The 17215-nt window shown below is 46.3% G+C and overlaps 3 protein-coding genes across 4 annotated transcripts in view; 1 reads left to right on the top strand and 2 right to left on the bottom strand.

Moving 5' to 3' along the window:
• Positions 1 to 4478, bottom strand: part of SIX4 (SIX homeobox 4) — a 13823-nt gene extending 9345 nt beyond the window's left edge. Inside the window, exon 1 of the mRNA XM_007471509.1 lies at positions 3604 to 4478. Within this exon, the coding sequence (XP_007471571.1) occupies positions 3604 to 4478 (875 nt within the window). The remainder of the gene's footprint in view (positions 1 to 3603) is intronic.
• On the bottom strand, positions 2288 to 3521 carry LOC103082395 (homeobox protein SIX4-like). The gene is made up of 3 exons (XM_007471512.1): positions 3495 to 3521; positions 3089 to 3378; positions 2288 to 2873 (listed from the first exon to the last, which is right to left on the bottom strand). Exons 1-3 carry the CDS (start codon positions 3519 to 3521, stop codon positions 2288 to 2290), a joined length of 903 nt encoding a protein of 300 aa, XP_007471574.1.
• Positions 4479 to 11735: 7257 nt separating the features above from the next.
• MNAT1 (MNAT1 component of CDK activating kinase) overlaps positions 11736 to 17215 on the top strand; it is a 228030-nt gene continuing 222550 nt past the window's right edge. For both annotated transcript variants that reach the window (XM_007471508.1, XM_007471507.1), the window contains exon 1: positions 11736 to 11941. In XM_007471508.1, coding sequence (XP_007471570.1) covers positions 11853 to 11941 — 89 coding nt within the window. In that variant the 5' untranslated portion in view covers positions 11736 to 11852. The remainder of the gene's footprint in view (positions 11942 to 17215) is intronic.

The following is a 17215-nucleotide window of genomic DNA, read 5'->3' as shown; positions in this document are numbered from 1 at the left end:
AAATCTTTCCCTTCCCCTCAAACCAATTCAGATTCGTGTGATTTTGGAGGTAAATGAAACTGTCAAAGGAGCAGGAGGTGGGAAGTACTCAGTTTTGTCTGCCAGTTAGTTAACAAGAGATCATTTTCTCACCTGCTCCCAAACTTCTACTCCACCAGACTGACAACTGGCTCATTCAACAAAGTGGCTGTCTTGCTGTAGGAAAGGCACTTTCAACCCAAGAACTGTTATGTGCAGTCGCCTTTGAATCCAAAGAAAGCCATAGGGGCCTATTTAACAAACACCATCCAGTGCCCTGGTGAGGTGGGAGGGAAAGGGTGTGGGTCACTCAGTGGCCTTGTACCTTTCAGACCCCTTCCCCAGCACCCTCAGTCCTTCTGTTCTGTTCCAAACAAGACTGTGTTCCTCAGCTCTCCGATTTGGGGGTAAATACCAAATCTGGGGAGGGGTAGTTGTGGGTGTTTCCCATTTGGTCTGAGGCTGGGCCGGTGGACAGAGGCAGTTTGGAGCGCGGCGGGACTTGGCCCGGCAGAAGATCCGACATCTCTGCAGTGCCCCGAGGTCGGTTCCCTTTCATGCCCAGGGGAGGGGATTACCCCGGACTGCGGGGCCAGGAGCGCAGAAGGCGCTTTGATTTACGAGCTGAGGCTGAGCCGCCGTCGCCGTCTGCGAGGGTGACTCACCGGGGATGCGGGTGGGAGGCAGATCCGGAAAGGGGCCTCAACCAGGCAACTGGGCTGGGAGCGGGTGTGTGTGTGTTGGGGGGGCGAAGCAGGCTGAGTGTGGCTGGCGAGACGCGGGGAACGCGCCCGGCCAGGGAGTGGGGAGGCTCCAGGGCAGCTGGCCGGCGCGCCGCGCCCGCTCCCCACCCCCCTACCCCCCTACCCCCTGCCCATCAGATTCCGTCGCCGACAGGATCCGCTGCCTCAAGCAGGCATGGGGACAGGTGGCGTTGAGTTACCAAGGCGCCTCCTCTGGGTCGCCCCCGCAAGTCTGCGGAGGGGTGCACACAGGTCGCAGTGCGCGTTTTGTTTTGGTTACCGCGAGGCCGGGTTCGGGCACGGAGCCTCCCTCCTGCCTTGGGCGAGAAACGGGCAGGAGCGGCCCGCGGCGGGCTCTGGAACGAGCCGGGTGATCACCTTCTCCCCGCCGGGCCGGGCTCCCCGGCTCCCAGATTCCTCCCCTGAGCAGAACCTTCGAGCTGCTTTTGGATTCTTTCTCTCCTTTCCCCGCGGGGCTGGCGACACCATCCCTTTCGGCGACCTTCTCTTTACTTTGTCCAACAGTACACACAGACCAGGTGTCTGACTCAGGAGGACGTATAAAAGCGGAGGCAAGCCCGGCATTTTCTACCGGTTGGGAAAAAATACCCGGCAGTCAAAAAGTTCAAACCCGCCAGGGTGGGCGCTCAAAGAGGTGCGGAGTGGATAGCGCCCCCAGTCCTTCCCTGCTGTCCGCCTGGTGCCAACCTGCCCCCAGCCCCAATCACCACACCGGGAGGGAGCCCCGCAGGGTTCGGGGGCCGGGGAAGCCGCCCTCTAGCCCCACCACCCCGGCGGCCCTGAAATTCGATCCGAAGGAGTTCAGAATCAGGTTTCAAAACACCGCAGAGCCGAGCCGCACCAACACCCCACAGTTGCCGCGGCCGCGAAGGGAACCACAGCGGGCAGGGTGAATGATTAACTCTGTCATATAAAAACCTCGACGTTCCCAGACCCCCTTCTGCGCTTCCAGACCCCACCAACTTTCTTCTCCCTCCGGAGCGGCCACGGCCACCTCCAGCGCCTGCCTGGGGCAGCAGAACCCTGGGGGTCCGGGAGCGCGTGCGCGCGCCGGGCCGGCGTGACCCCATGGAGGTGCAGACCCCGGCGGGCGCTGGCAACCTCCGTGGGCATCGGGCGGCAGCGAGAACTGCCTTTCCGGCGTCTACACACGATCCTTCGCCCGGCCAGAACCGGGGAGAGAGTGGCAACTTCAAAGCCAGAGGGATGGGGGTGGGAAACCGGGCAGCAGTGACCAGCCGAGTGGGGGCGGGGACTGAGACCTAGGCGGACGACCAGAAACTTCTGGGGGGAGGTGGGGGGAGGGTAAGGAGCAAGGTTCCCCCGCCCCTCGCCGCCGCTGCCCCCCCTCCCCCAGCCGGGGAGAGAGGTGGGGGGCGGGGAGAGGTGGGCAGCCGGACCAGGCTGGTGGGGAAGGTAAGCGCCATGTTTGCAAGCACTTGGAGGAAAAGAAAGCTGGGAAGGGGGTTGGGGAGAGGAAGGGGGAGGAGGAGGAAAGTTGGCGCTCACCTTTTGGACTGGGTCTCAGAGGGGTTCCGATCGCGCTGCCGGCGGTTCTTGAACCAGTTGCTGACCTGGGTGAGGGAGAGGCCGGTGATCTTGGCCAGGTGCCGCTTCTCGGCGGGCGAAGGGTAGCGATTCTGCTTGTAGAGCTCCTTGAGCGCGTTGCGCGACTTCTCCTTGAAACAATACACCGTCTCCTCGCCGTCCCAGATGGTGCGGGGCAGGGGAAATTTCCTGCGCAGCCGGTACTTGTCCACGGCGCCCAGCGGCCGGCCGCGGGCTCGCTCGGCCTCAGTGTAGCGCGCCTTGTACCAGAGCTGCTGCAGCAGCGGGTGGTTGGCCGACTCGAAGCTGTGGCTCTCGAGGATGCTGTAGAGCTCAGGGTAGATGCCCTGGTGGAAGGCCACCAGCGCCCGCGCCTTCAGCAGGCTCTCGTTGCCACGTAGCAGGTCGCTCTGGGGCAGGGACCACAGGAACCGGGCCAGGCGGTCCAGGTTGCCCCCCTGCTGCAGCGCCTCGCACACGCAGGCGACATGGTCGGGCGAGAAGGCCAGTGGGGTCTGCGCGGCGGCCACCACCCCGGCGGCCCTGAAATTCGATCCGAAGGAGTTCAGAATCAGGTTTCAAAACACCGCAGAGCCGAGCCGCACCAACACCCCACAGTTGCCGCGGCCGCGAAGGGAACCACAGCGGGCAGGGTGAATGATTAACTCTGTCATATAAAAACCTCGACGTTCCCAGACCCCCTTCTGCGCTTCCAGACCCCACCAACTTTCTTCTCCCTCCGGAGCGGCCACGGCCACCTCCAGCGCCTGCCTGGGGCAGCAGAACCCTGGGGGTCCGGGAGCGCGTGCGCGCGCCGGGCCGGCGTGACCCCATGGAGGTGCAGACCCCGGCGGGCGCTGGCAACCTCCGTGGGCATCGGGCGGCAGCGAGAACTGCCTTTCCGGCGTCTACACACGATCCTTCGCCCGGCCAGAACCGGGGAGAGAGTGGCAACTTCAAAGCCAGAGGGATGGGGGTGGGAAACCGGGCAGCAGTGACCAGCCGAGTGGGGGCGGGGACTGAGACCTAGGCGGACGACCAGAAACTTCTGGGGGGAGGTGGGGGGAGGGTAAGGAGCAAGGTTCCCCCGCCCCTCGCCGCCGCTGCCCCCCCTCCCCCAGCCGGGGAGAGAGGTGGGGGGCGGGGAGAGGTGGGCAGCCGGACCAGGCTGGTGGGGAAGGTAAGCGCCATGTTTGCAAGCACTTGGAGGAAAAGAAAGCTGGGAAGGGGGTTGGGGAGAGGAAGGGGGAGGAGGAGGAAAGTTGGCGCTCACCTTTTGGACTGGGTCTCAGAGGGGTTCCGATCGCGCTGCCGGCGGTTCTTGAACCAGTTGCTGACCTGGGTGAGGGAGAGGCCGGTGATCTTGGCCAGGTGCCGCTTCTCGGCGGGCGAAGGGTAGCGATTCTGCTTGTAGAGCTCCTTGAGCGCGTTGCGCGACTTCTCCTTGAAACAATACACCGTCTCCTCGCCGTCCCAGATGGTGCGGGGCAGGGGAAATTTCCTGCGCAGCCGGTACTTGTCCACGGCGCCCAGCGGCCGGCCGCGGGCTCGCTCGGCCTCAGTGTAGCGCGCCTTGTACCAGAGCTGCTGCAGCAGCGGGTGGTTGGCCGACTCGAAGCTGTGGCTCTCGAGGATGCTGTAGAGCTCAGGGTAGATGCCCTGGTGGAAGGCCACCAGCGCCCGCGCCTTCAGCAGGCTCTCGTTGCCACGTAGCAGGTCGCTCTGGGGCAGGGACCACAGGAACCGGGCCAGGCGGTCCAGGTTGCCCCCCTGCTGCAGCGCCTCGCACACGCAGGCGACATGGTCGGGCGAGAAGGCCAGTGGGGTCTGCGCGGCGGCGGCGGCGGCGGCCGCGGCGTGGTGGTGCCTGCCCAGAAGTTCCGAGTGGAGTTGTACCTGATCCGCCGCCGCTCCGGCCGCCGCCGCTGCAGCCACTGCCCCTTCCTCTCCGCTCACCCTGGCGGCGGTGGCCGCAGCGTCCCCCGGCTCCAGGGGGAAAGGGGCTGGAGCCGGGGGTCTCAGCCCCGCCGCCGCGCCCCCCGCCACTTCTCGGGGCGCCTCCTGCCCTTCCGAGGCGCTTTGCATCCCATTCTCCTGCTTGATGTCCGCCGCACTTGCAATCTGCCCGGTGGGGGAGGAAGAGGACATTTTTTTGTTGTTTATTTTCCTCCCTCCCTCACTCCCTCTCACTCTTTTCCTCTTTCTTTTCCCCTCTCTTCCTCCTCCTTCTTCGTGTCCCTCCCCCCTCCCCCCCTCCGGAAAGCCCACTCCCTCCCTCCCGGTTTCGGCTGGATCTGGCCGATCAGGTTTCCCCCCGGCCACGCAGTCACCATTAAGATAGCTGCTAGAGCAAAGTAGTGTAAAAGGATAGCTGCTTTCTGCCGTTCCCCCAACGTGACTCCTCCGGTTGCTGCATACTATATGGCACTGGCGGCCCGGCCGGCCCGGCCGCGCCACCTCATTGGCTATTTCACATTCAGAGGGAGGAGGAGACACCGTTTCTATCCCTGTCGATCACCCGCCTCCCACTCCACCCCTTGCCGTTCCCTCTCCCCCTGACCCCCAGGCACCTATACCTGAAGGGAAACACCGACATTCTTTTCAGGCCCTGCTCCTGGGCGGGAACATGCCTAATGTGGCCTGAAAACTGGACAACAGACTCTTTCAAAGAGAGTCCCTACGATTCCAGTGGGAACATTAATTATGTAGCCTTAAGATCCGGATGCGAAACTCTTAACAAAGAGACCACCCTCAGCATCTAGATGACAAAATTTCAGAGGACAATTCAGAAGCTTCCCTGGTGTCTCTCTACTGCCCTTCACCCCCCTTTCAGATGTCTTCATTAAGGATTTTTATTCAAAAGGGTCAAGAATAAAATGGCACTAGGGAATGCTCTAAGGGGGAAGCACTCACAGTAAATTAAAATTCCAAAGGCGGGGGGGAATGCTTGAAAACGGTATAAATAGCCCACTGAGAACACAAAAACAAGAAGCCTTCAAAAAAAATGTGTTTAACCTTAAGTCACTTGGCGGGCTGGCAACCCAACTGAGTTGAACGTGTTACAACTGAACGTACAGAATGTTTTACCATATGTTTATCCTGGGTCGGTAGGGTAGAAGAGATCTAACTTTTAGATTATAATAACAGCATGGAAATTTAAGCCTCTATATGAATATTTTTTAATATAAGTCTATGAACAGTTTTTTGGAGATGATATTCCTGGTAGAAACCACCTCTGTGTGCAGGTGTCTTGGAGGAGATCATTGCGGGATCAGCAGCCATTTCCGCAGCATAAACAGATGGGAGACCGCCCTTTGGTTTGAGGGGAAGTGCCCGTGGGGGTGGAGTCTGCTGCTTTCTGCAGCTGTGCCTCTTTCCTTCATGGTTTGCATGAGGTCTTCACTCAAAAAAGGATGAACCCATCTCTGCTCCTCTGATGACTGTGGGTCAGTTGGGTCTACCTGCCGGTACTCTTTCTCAAAAATCCAACATTTTAATGACATCATCCTAACCTCTACTTCTGGGTGGCTTTGTGTTGTTTCTGCTCCCCAGTTACCCATAAATGCTTACTTCAGCATATTATAAAGCAGCTGTTTAGGTCACCTGCTATCGTGATCAGCTTGATGAGGTTTTCCTTTTTTGAGGACAGGCTGCATTTTTATTGCTGGTCAACGACCAAGGTGTCATTTGAGTTTGAACTTAACTTGCTTTTGTACTACACTAATGAAGCCAGCCAGCAGTGACATCTCTGGTAGATTCAAAATGTATAATTATGGAAAAGACCACACGTTTCTACCCCATTGGAAATATCCAGTTGGGTATTGGACTTCTGGACGATATCTGAGATTCATGACTTCCTTGACTTTTAAAAAATATGCTTTTTATTTTAGAACAATTTTGACTTACAATACAGTCTTAAAAAGAGTACTGGGTTCCCACCTACTCTTTACCTAATTTCCCATAATGTTAACACCTTATATTATAATGATACTTTGTCCAAACAAATTAACATTGGCGCAATACTATTAACTAAACTCCAGACCTCTTTTTGGACTCACCAGTTTTTTCGCTAATATCTGTCTTCTGTTTCTCTATCCAATCCAGAATACCACGTTCCATTTAGTTCCTTGAATTTTTGACGTTTGTTTATCAGAGCAAAGTAGACAGGAGGTAGTGTGGCTTAGTGGAAAGGATGTGGATTTGGGGATCAGCTAGCTAGATGTAGGTTTAATCCTAGCTCTGCCCTTTATTAGCTACTTGACTATAAAAAGTGGACAGGATTGTTGTGAGGATTAAATGAGATAAGATGTGCCAAAAAGCACCTGGCACATAATTAATCTTTGTTAAATGTTTCTTGTCTTCCTCCTGATAGTGCAAAGTAGGAAACTTTTCAATTATATATACCTAATGAAAATCCATTTGGCTATATTATAGGGCTTTCCAAGTTCAGGTCATAGGAGTCTTCTTAAGGTTTATTATCAATCAAATATAGTGCATTGACTTGGAAAACCATGTATTGGGTTTCTGCATGTCTTCTGTATATTTGACTCCAGAGTACCAAGTTCAACAGATTATATAGAAGCAGCAGTGGCCTTTTATGATATCTGTAGCCTGTGGCTACACTGGTATTCTGTAGCTCCAGGAGGAGATTCCTATAGGACCAGAAGTGAAATCCAACACCAGGCTCCAGATTCCTTTAGCTGGCTGAGCCTCAGAGCTCATTCTGGCAGCATTTCAAAGTAGATTGGAAGCCCTTGACTCAAACATGGTCAGCTACATTAGAACAGAACACCAGACTTGAGGGTGTGTGGAGTTAATCTCAGAGTACTTGTTTTGCCAAATGACTTGTGAAATTGATGAATACTTGCTTCTATTTCCTATGTCTGCCATGCTGTGAACATTGAGTCTGCTGTGCTGATATGTAGTCTAAAGCTGTGTTTTGATTTGGGAAAACAGAGTTGAGGTTGGGATTGTGTGAGAGTGAAAACTAAGCTGCTTGTTTCTGTATCTTTTCCTTCCTGCCTGAAGGTAATGATGAGCAATATAGAAATATAGAAATCTTTTGCCATTTTAGTGTAGTGAAGAAAATCTTGTTCAGCACAAAATGTTGCACTTTGCTCGAATATATTTAATGCTGTGGCCATCAAGAATGGAGATTTCCTTTTTTTTTTTTGCGGTACGTGGGCCTCTCACTGTTGTGGCCTCTCCCATTGCGGAGCACAGGCTCCGGACGCGCAGGCTCAGCGGCCATGGCTCACGGGCCCAACCGCTCTGCGGCACGTGGGATCTTCCCAGACCGGGGTACGAACCCGTGTACCCTGCATCGGAGGGCAAATTCTCAACCACTGCGCCACCAGGGAAGTCCAGAGATTTCTTTTTTAAAGGCTGACTTTGGCTGTCTGGAAGATAGTGGGAAGGCTATATATCTGTATCTTGGTCAGTTATTTCTACCACAGAAAGCTTATGTAGTGGTAATATTAAGGAAGTTAGGTTCTAAAGTAGTTTCCCAGGTAGAGGAGGTGTTCCACTGTTTTAGTGACCAATGGTTGATGATATGTAATCAGCATTTCTGAAGGATCATTCATTTGCCAAATATTTATTGAGTCCTGATTAAGTACATGGTATTGCATTACATACTGAAGGATAGAAAGATGAATATATTGGGGTCTCTGACCCTGAGGAGCTTAAAATCTGGTGGGGGAAGTAAGACATATTTGTGAGTAAATACAATACAGGGTATACGAGTGGTCAGGATAAAGAGACTAATTTTGAGAGGTGGAAGGCAATGCGGGGTGGATTTTTAGCTGGGTCTTTAAGGACAAGAATTTTGAGAGTTCAAGGATAGAGTTCATTAGAGGCAGAGGGAACAAAGCATGGAGCCATGAAGGTGTGTGGTTTATTTCTGAATATATTGAGTAATTCAGTGTGTCTGGAGTGTGGGTTTTATGTAGGTGTGTGATGGGAGATTAGCTTAAAAGGCGTGTTGGGTACAAATTATGAGGGACTTCAAATGAAATGCTCATTTTGCTGTGGTGTGGTGGACACGGTGGTCTGTGTATAGTGGCTGTGTTGTACATAATATCATGGCCATATAGTCGACTGGTCCAGGGATGGGCACTGGCCCCAAACCAAAACAGAGTCCTTTTCTAGGATTTTTCAAACTTGCATGAAGAGAAGAATTAAGACTGGTAGAGGGAGTCTTGGAGGTAATGCTTGGGAGTTCTCAGTGACCAAGCTATCTGCCTGTTGAGGATGCTGATGAACAGTAGGTGAGAGGGAGGGTGACCTAGTAAGTCACATGGGTGACAGTGGAGGGAAAAGATCCTGGCAGAGACTAAGTGCCAGGTTCTAGTCTTCTCCCAGGTGTAGCAGCATTTTTGCCTCTTTGAGGTGATATTAATTTCCCCAGGAGCCAGAAACCCCACTTGAACTGGCCTAGGCAAAAAGATGAATTTTTTGGATCATGACACCAAACAATGGGAAGAGCAGAATGCAGCTGGTCAGACTTAAAGGCCCATTCATTGTCCCTTTTCACTTGCCTCTGCCTCTCTCATCAAAGTAGTTTTAGTCTTTCAGAGGGGCTTTCCCCAGGAGGTTGGAAGCATGGCTTCCATTAGTTCCCAGCTCACATCTTCTAGCTTCAAGAGGCTCTGCTACATTTTCCTTGCTGCCAATTTGATAAATTCTAGGGAAGATCTCTGATTGGTCCAGTAAGGGTTGTAGGTCAACCCACACAGGCCTGTGGGGGAGGAGGAGCTGTTTTCCATAAGAAGGGAGGAGGGATGCTATCCATAGTCAAGGGACAAAACAATAAAAGCCTTTAACCTATGGGGAAGGCCCAACCTGGGTCCATGGCCTTGGGGCTGGAAAGGAAGGGCTGCATTTGAGAAACATTGTCCCAGGGAGGTAGAATCTACTCTTAGGAATGCTAGAGGATGAGCAGATCTGGGAAGAGAAATAATGGGCACCACTGGTCCACCGTTGGGATGCAGCTATCTTTAGAAATGTGGGAAACTTTGATAGTTGGGTGGTTTTTACAAGGGCTGAGTTTCCATTTGAGTCAGAAGTCTGGTGCTGTCAGTGGTTTCCTCCTCAAAGCTTTCTGACCTTTCTGTATTAGTGAACTCCACCAGTGGTAATGGTATACTTTTCAGAGTTTCTGTTGTATGTGAGGCATTGTAGTAGGGCCTTTGTATATGCACGTCATGTAATTTAATCATTACAACACCCTGTGAAATGTATTATATGGAGGAAGGAAACTGAGGTAAAGGAGGATAAGAAATTTGGCTCAAAAACAGGTCTGTTTGTTTTAAAAGAAGGACAGGCTCTTCCTAGTACATTGCATGCCTCTTGTCGATACTACTGCTAATAAAACCTATACTCCTCTTAATAATGGCTAACAGTTACTGAGCTCTTACTCTGCGCTAGTTGTATCCTCAGTCCTCTGTGCTAGTTGTGCTGGTGTTATCCTCATCTTATATTTGGGAAAACTGAGGCCCTTGATCATGCAGCTAGTAAGTGAGGAAGCCAGCACTTGAATCCAGCTCTCTTAGTGCCAGGGCCAAATCTATAAGCACTACTTTCTGCTGCCTCTAGCTCCATGAGTAATGCTTATCTGATAGAGTTCCAAGTCAGCTGTTGCTACCGTGCTTCTCTGACAGTAATTTCCAACCTGGGAAAAGGATAGAGTTGGTAGCAATGTTTCCTCCCATAATCTTCAGTACTTTCTTAGCCTTAATCTCAAGGTTTGGGAGAAAGGAACAGCAATTCACTGCACAAACTGGTTGAGGTATCCTGTTCAAAGATACGATTAAAAGTGTGCTGGTGGTGACAAACAATAATGCCAACTTAATGGATGGGTTCTCAATGTAGTTTTAGCTAAAAATTTTATTTGCTCACTGATCATGTTCACTCTTTCACCAGAAGTTTCCTGTTCTGTTAAAATATAAAGATACAAAAAATTGCCTTTATTCTTAGAGAGCTTCACTTTGAGCTTATAATTGGTTTGGATGTGGTCTCTTTCAATAAATAGCAGGATAATGTCTCCAGGTCAGCACAGCGTTTGATATTGCCTATTTTAGTAAATTTACATTTGTTTAGCTTCTGTTAGTGAACACTATTATGATCCAGCAAATGACATGATTTATTTGTTAGGTGAATCCCTGATGTCTGTATACTAATATAAAGCCCTGTACTGCTGTGGCCTGCCTTGGTCTCTTGGTTCTCATATGTGGTATCCAGCTGTTTGTCAGGTTCTCTCCCTCCATGATCCATGGAAATCCCAACTGTATTGCCACATGGGTTACCTGTTGGGTTCACTGTTTTAAAAAAAGTGAGAGTTGGAATGTTCCTCTCTATGTTTTCATTGAAAAGAGAAAAACTGCTGTGAAAAATTAAAATTACTATGAGTGTATACAGCTGGTATTCATTTTATGGGTTAATTTGAAAAGCTTTATATGCCCACTTCTAATGGAGTTTGGGTCAGATTACAATATAGTGCTCAGCATAAAAAAATTTTCACATTACACTACTCTTTGATATTCATTCATTCATTCTTCATTTACTCTACTTATTTAACAAGTATAAACAAATCCTCCTTCAGGAGATGGATAAGATGTGTCCTTTATAGTGGGAGGAATTTATTATCTAATAGAGCTGTTTACAGACTTCACTTTGCAGCCTGGATAAATTTAGTGAATATGACTTACAATTTCCAAAGAGATTCAGGCTCTCAGAGTGTAGAATTGCTGAAATAAAGCATAGATTCCTGTGTAATCACCCCAGTGTTTGGGGAAACCAATATTGCCTTGATTGGGAGGGTGGTAAGAGATATTAGAGCCAGCCGAGACTGTTAAGCATGCCTGACCATCTTGAGGTAAGAAGTTCTCTACAGTTGCCAGATATTATTTATAGAACTATTTTGACATTTAGCGAGAATCTGTAATATTTAGGGTCGGTGCAGAGACTTTCATTCTAAATAACTGTTCCAAACTTCATATCTGCGAATGCATATTATTTTCTGTGATTGCACGACTGTGCAAGTGTAAAGGAGAAGTATAAAACACAGGCTATCAAGTTGTTCAAAAGAAAATACTGGTGTGAATTACTGAATATGTACACCAGGCATAAATCTTTGATACAATGGGAATGTCTCCAGACAAAACAAGATGGAATCTCTGTTCCTAATTGTGACACAGTTCCTTGTAAAATACAGCTAGGTGCATAGAGATGAGGCTTTATGTACAATTTGCCTTTTTAAGAGCCCTCCCCTAAATCTAAGGCTTTGCGCTGCTGGCCTGCGGAAGCTGACACCGAGCCCTAGCTGCAGGACCGGAAAACTTGCTGCCGGAACCTTTGTGCTGAAATGCCTCGCCCCCCGGCCGGTGCTCATTTGCAAAGGACCGTCCCAGCCAAGTGCCTGTTGGTAGGAATCCGCTTGGCCTCGGGTCTGAGGGGGCTTGGAGGTGGCTGTGGCTGCGACTGAAGCAGGCATCCAGGAGAGTCCACAGGAAAGAAGGCGCCATGGACGATCAGGGCTGTCCCCGGTGTAAGACCACCAAATACCGGAACCCTTCGTTGAAGCTGATGGTGAATGTGTGCGGACACACTCTGTGAGTTGGGGGAGAGTGGGATTTATGGGGGGAAGACGCACAGGGTGGGAGCTCTCGAAAGAGCCGGGAGATGCTTGACCTCGGCTCAGGGGAGAAAAGGGCGTCGTTAGTTTCGACCCTGGGGAGGAAAATGGGAAAAGGGAACGTTGTTTCTGTAAACAGACTAGCCGCTAGCCCTGAGCCGCTCTGGCCTGGTTTGGACTGCAGGTTCGCTGATGTGGTAACCAGCAGTTTGTTAGGTTTCACCCTTCTTAGGTGATGAAAACCTCGACTGTATTTCCAGGCTGTGTTGTCAGCAGGGTTCCAGACATCTCGCTGGTTAAAAGCGTGGGGATCGGAGGGTTTCACGCAAAATGTTTTTATTAAAAAGAGCGAAAGTGCTATGAAAATAAAAGTACTGTGTTTATATACTGCTGCTATTTATTGCGTTAATTTGAAACCCCGACGATATGCCCACTGTCCTGATGGAGTTTGGTTAGATTCTCATCTCTAAAAGAGAAAATTTAGATTTTAGGCAGTTAATTTTGGAGATAACAGTAATGGCTGGCATTTATTGAGTGCACATTACATGCCAGGCACTGTTCTGTTTACCATGAATTATCTTATTTCATTCTCACAACAGTCCCAGGAAGTAGGTACTAGTATCATTTCCATTTTACAGGGAAGGAAACAGAGACTGCTCCACGTCTCTTATTTAGTGGGCCCTGCTAGAATTGGAACACAGGATGTCTGACTCTAGAACGCCAATTTTGGGGGGATAGGGGAAGAAGGGAGGTTGAATATTCTGAAGAGTAAGTGCAGGAACTGGTCAGAGTGTTTCTTGCCACGTTTTTATGGTCAAATGTGGTTCAGTAGAGGTGGTTTATATAAAGCACTTTGGGATGTAAGGTGAACATATATTCCTGTAGTTTCTTTGAGGTTTCTTAGAGATAAAAAATGATGGATAATCTACAATGTGGTGGACAAGACCTTTGGGTAAGCATAAATTGCATGGTTAATTGTAGTTATAATGATTATAATGGGATTTAGTAACTTACTGGATTGGTCCCTTTTTCTAATTAATCTTTATTTTCCTTTGCTTCATCCAGCAAAGGAAATACAGTAGAGCTGTGATTGAATGGGTTAAGATTTAGAAATAAGGTGAAAATAATCAAGTAGATTGAAAAAGGGAAACGAGACAAACGCTGTGTAAAGACTATTAGGTTTTTAGAGAGATTTTGCTCAGCTTCTCTTCATTTTCCTGTATCAGATTTGTTACAGTTGGTGCTCAAGGAAAGGGAATTTGCTTTTTTGGAAGGATGCTAACTAAATGTAATTTACTGGTAGAAATTTCTATCTAGTAGTAATTAGCCAATCAGGGAAGATTATGTGATTTTAGTAAAATAAATTGCATTTTTATTAGACAATTATAAAATATTTATTTTTAATTAGAAATTGCTTTTGTCATATCCATAGTCTTTTCTGTTTTTTCATGAGAGTTAAGAATTGTCTAAGTCATTCTCGTATTGCATTGATTTTGGTTTATTTGCTAACCTGTTAGATAAAGACCACGTTTTACAGCCTTTTTTGTTTTTTTTTTGGCGGTACGCGGGCCTCTCACTGTTGTGGCCTCTCCCGTTGCAGAGCACAGGCTCCGGACGCGCAGGCCCAGCGGCCATGGCTCACGGGCCCAGCCGCTCCGCGGCATGTGGGATCTTCCCAGACCGGGGCACGAACCCGCGTCCCCTGCATCGGCAGGCGGACTCTCAACCACTGCGCCACCAGGGAAGCCCAGCCCTTTTTTGACTTGAAATATGAACAAACTGAATAAAAGATTATATGGTATTGGCTAAGAGAACAAACTTCTGATTTTGAATTCTTTGTACTCTTACAGGCTCTGTGGCTTTGGGCAAAGTCCTAACTCCTTTTGCCTCATTTTTCTTCCCTGTACAATAGAGATAATAGCACCATATATATTACAGTGCTTGAGGATTAAACAATATATGTAAACATCATATTTGGAGGTGCTTAACAGAGTTTCTTTCACATAGTATTTGTTCAGTATACATTGGCTATCATATTATTTGTGCATGGTATGGATGTTAAGCAGAAATAAAATTTAAACAGGATCTGTTTGGCCTGCTATGAAAGACTTGCACAACAATGGTTATCTTTAAATAAATTTAAGAGACTATAAAATGTGAAAATATAGTTTTAATTATAATGACCCTTTTGTGATGATTTTCTTAATATGAACTCGTTATCATGTTCTCTCATGGAAGTGGGATTATATATATCCTTACTTTTTTCATAATGTATATCTTGGGTATCTTTTCTAAATTGGTATGTACATGTCTTCCTCTTTAACAGTTGGTTGATAGTCCACTGTTCAGTTATACTATAACTGATTTAACCAAAAGTTTTTTGATGAATCTTTAGATTTCCAGTTTTTCACTGAAGCTTCTTTCTCTCTCTCTCTCTCTGAGCACTTATGCAAGTATATTGTAAGATAAACAGGCAAACGGGGGTAAATGTAAATGCCTAGTAGTAGAATTGTATGTGACTTGTAAATTTTGATGAACATTGCTCAGTTGTTATAAAAACGATTGTATTGATTGTGCTCCCAACAACTATTTATGGTAATTTTTGTTGCCAAACATCTTTGCTCATATTGGGCATTATTATTTTTTAAATCTTGCTCTTCTGATAGGTAATAAAACATTATGGATTTTGATGTGAAATACTTTTGATTTGATAGTATGTTAAATTTGTACAGAATGTATTTCATGGCATTGAACTTAGGCATTTTTATAGTACAGTTGTTAGTCTGAAAGGAGCAGGTATTGTTGTTTAGCATTGCTATTTGCATTAGTTACCTATTGCTGTGTAATGAATTACCCCAAAACTTAGTACCTTAAAACAATAAATATTTATTATCTTACATAGTTTCTGAGGGTCAGGAGTATGAGAGTGGTTCAGCTGAGTGATTCTGGCTCAGTGTCTTTCATGAGGTTTGCTCAAGCTGTTGTCTGGGACTGGAGCATCTGTTTCCAAGGTCACTCATGTGGCTCTTGGTAGCTTCAGTTCCTCCCTGTGGACCCTCCATAGGACTGCTCATGACGTGGCTTTTCCCAGAATTAGTGATGAGAGAGAACCAGAAGCTACAGAGCCTCTCATCATCTAATCAGAAAAGTCACGTTATCATTGCTTCTGCTGTATTTTATTTGTTAGCACTGAACAATCCTGTTACAAGGTGGGAGGGTGTTTATACACAAGAGTGTGAATACCATGAGACAAGGATTACAGGGCCACATGATTTTACTCACTTTATTTTGTGTGTCCTCAAGTAGCAAAGGCATTTTAGGAAGCAAGTGATAAAGTGAGTAGGAATAGTGCTTCACAAAAGATAAGAAGTGTAGGATTATGGAAAGATTATTTAGGAATACTATTTATGAGAGAAAATACAGGAGCAGAAAGGAGAAAAAAGGTGAAACATTATGAAAATACTTTTCTCCATTAACTGCTAGCTATTGAGGAAGTGTGTTCTCTTATGTATCAAATCTATCCAGCAAACACCCAAATGAATTGATTGCATGCACATCCAAAGAAGATTGGATTCTACTTTTGCTTTTTTTTTTTTCCAATTCAATGATGACCTTTGTTTTAATTACAGAGAAGGATAATTTTTTTTCTTTGTTTATCAGGGCCACCTATTTTAAGAAATGGGCCTTTCATAGTATTCTTTCATAGAATTCTGAAGGCATATTGAATTAGATGGAGCCAATTAAATCTAATTCTCATTTAACTGAAGTCTTTTTTTTTTTTTTTTAAGGAAGCTGGGAAAACTTTATTTTTTCTTTGGAATATGGAAACTTTATTTTTTCTTTTTCTATTACTCAACGTAGATGGATAATATTTTTCAGATTGACACAAATTTAAAACTAAAGTCTTTAATAACTTAAGTTTTATCCCAACCATCCTTGGCAACACTTGTCTCTGGAAACTTTACCTATATTTGATTTTACTAAATCTCCTTTCTTCATTTTAAACACACATAAGACACAAAGTAGAATAAAGAAAACACATCTTGATATATGTAAAAATCAATATTTTGCCGTACTTAAGGTTTGTCTTTCTCTCTTCTTTATCTTCTTTTCTCTGTCCCTCTGTCTCTCTCTCATTTACTGATGTTTCTGAGTAGTTTGTTCTAAAGAGTTACCAGTCTGAATTTTTCTGATTGCATCTCTGTGGTATTAATATATTCCTTTGTATTTTCTATAAATTACTAGTAATTTTAGAAGTTTATTAGATTAAAGTTCAATTTATTTATCGTTGGAAAGAATAATTCATAAGTGGTATTAATTCATTTGTTTAACTAATATGCTGGGCTTATACAATACCTTTTTGCGAACTAGGAAACAATGGACAGAAAAATTAGAAAAAGGCACTCATTCTGGGTAGAAGAATTAGAAAAAGGGGACTTTACAGATATATTGTTGTTAATTTCTAATTTAATATTGTTGAAGTAAGAGAATGCACTTCGCTAAATTTCAGTCTTTTAAAATTTTCTGAAAACTTATTTATGGTCCAGCATATGGTCTGTCTTGGTGAGCAATCAATGTAAATTTGAAAAAAATGTGTATTCTGTAGCTGTTGGGTATAGTGTATGTCAATTAGGTCAACTTGGTTGATAGTGTTACTCAGATCTTCTGCATCCATACTAATTTATCTTATCTACTCATTTTATCAATTACTCAAACTGGATTGTGGATTTGTCAGTTTCTCCTTTTAGTTCTGTCATGCTTCATGTATTTTGAAACTCTCTTATTAGGTACATAGATATTCAGAATTGCTATGACCTCTTGATAAATTTATCCTTTTGTCATTATGAAATGCTCCTTTTGGTCTTTTGTAATATGACCTGAAGTTTTTGTCTGATATTACGTCATTCTCTTAATGCTTCCTGTTTGATAGTATACCTTTCTCTGTCCTTTTGCTTTCAACCAATGTGTGTCTTATATCTTGTAGACAGTACATAGTTGGTTTTGCTCTTTTATATGGTCCAACATTGCTGCCTTTTATTTGGTGTGTTAGTCCCTTTATATTTAATGTAATTTTTGCTATCATTGGGTTTAAGTCTATTTGTTTTCCATTTGTCCTTTTTTTGCCTTATTTTGGATTAATTGGATAATTTAAAGTATTGGCCTACTAGCTCCTTATTGTTATTTTATTTTTTAAATTTTCTTTTAGTGATTTCTCTAAGTATAACAATATGCATTTTTTTTTTTTTTTTTT

Source organism: Lipotes vexillifer, unplaced genomic scaffold, assembly GCF_000442215.2.
Source record: "Lipotes vexillifer unplaced genomic scaffold, Lipotes_vexillifer_v1.1 scaffold1188, whole genome shotgun sequence".
Lineage (NCBI taxonomy): Eukaryota > Metazoa > Chordata > Mammalia > Artiodactyla > Lipotidae > Lipotes > Lipotes vexillifer.
The sequence above is the reverse complement of the archived record's forward strand: the minus strand, read 5'-3'. Positions and strand labels throughout refer to the sequence as shown.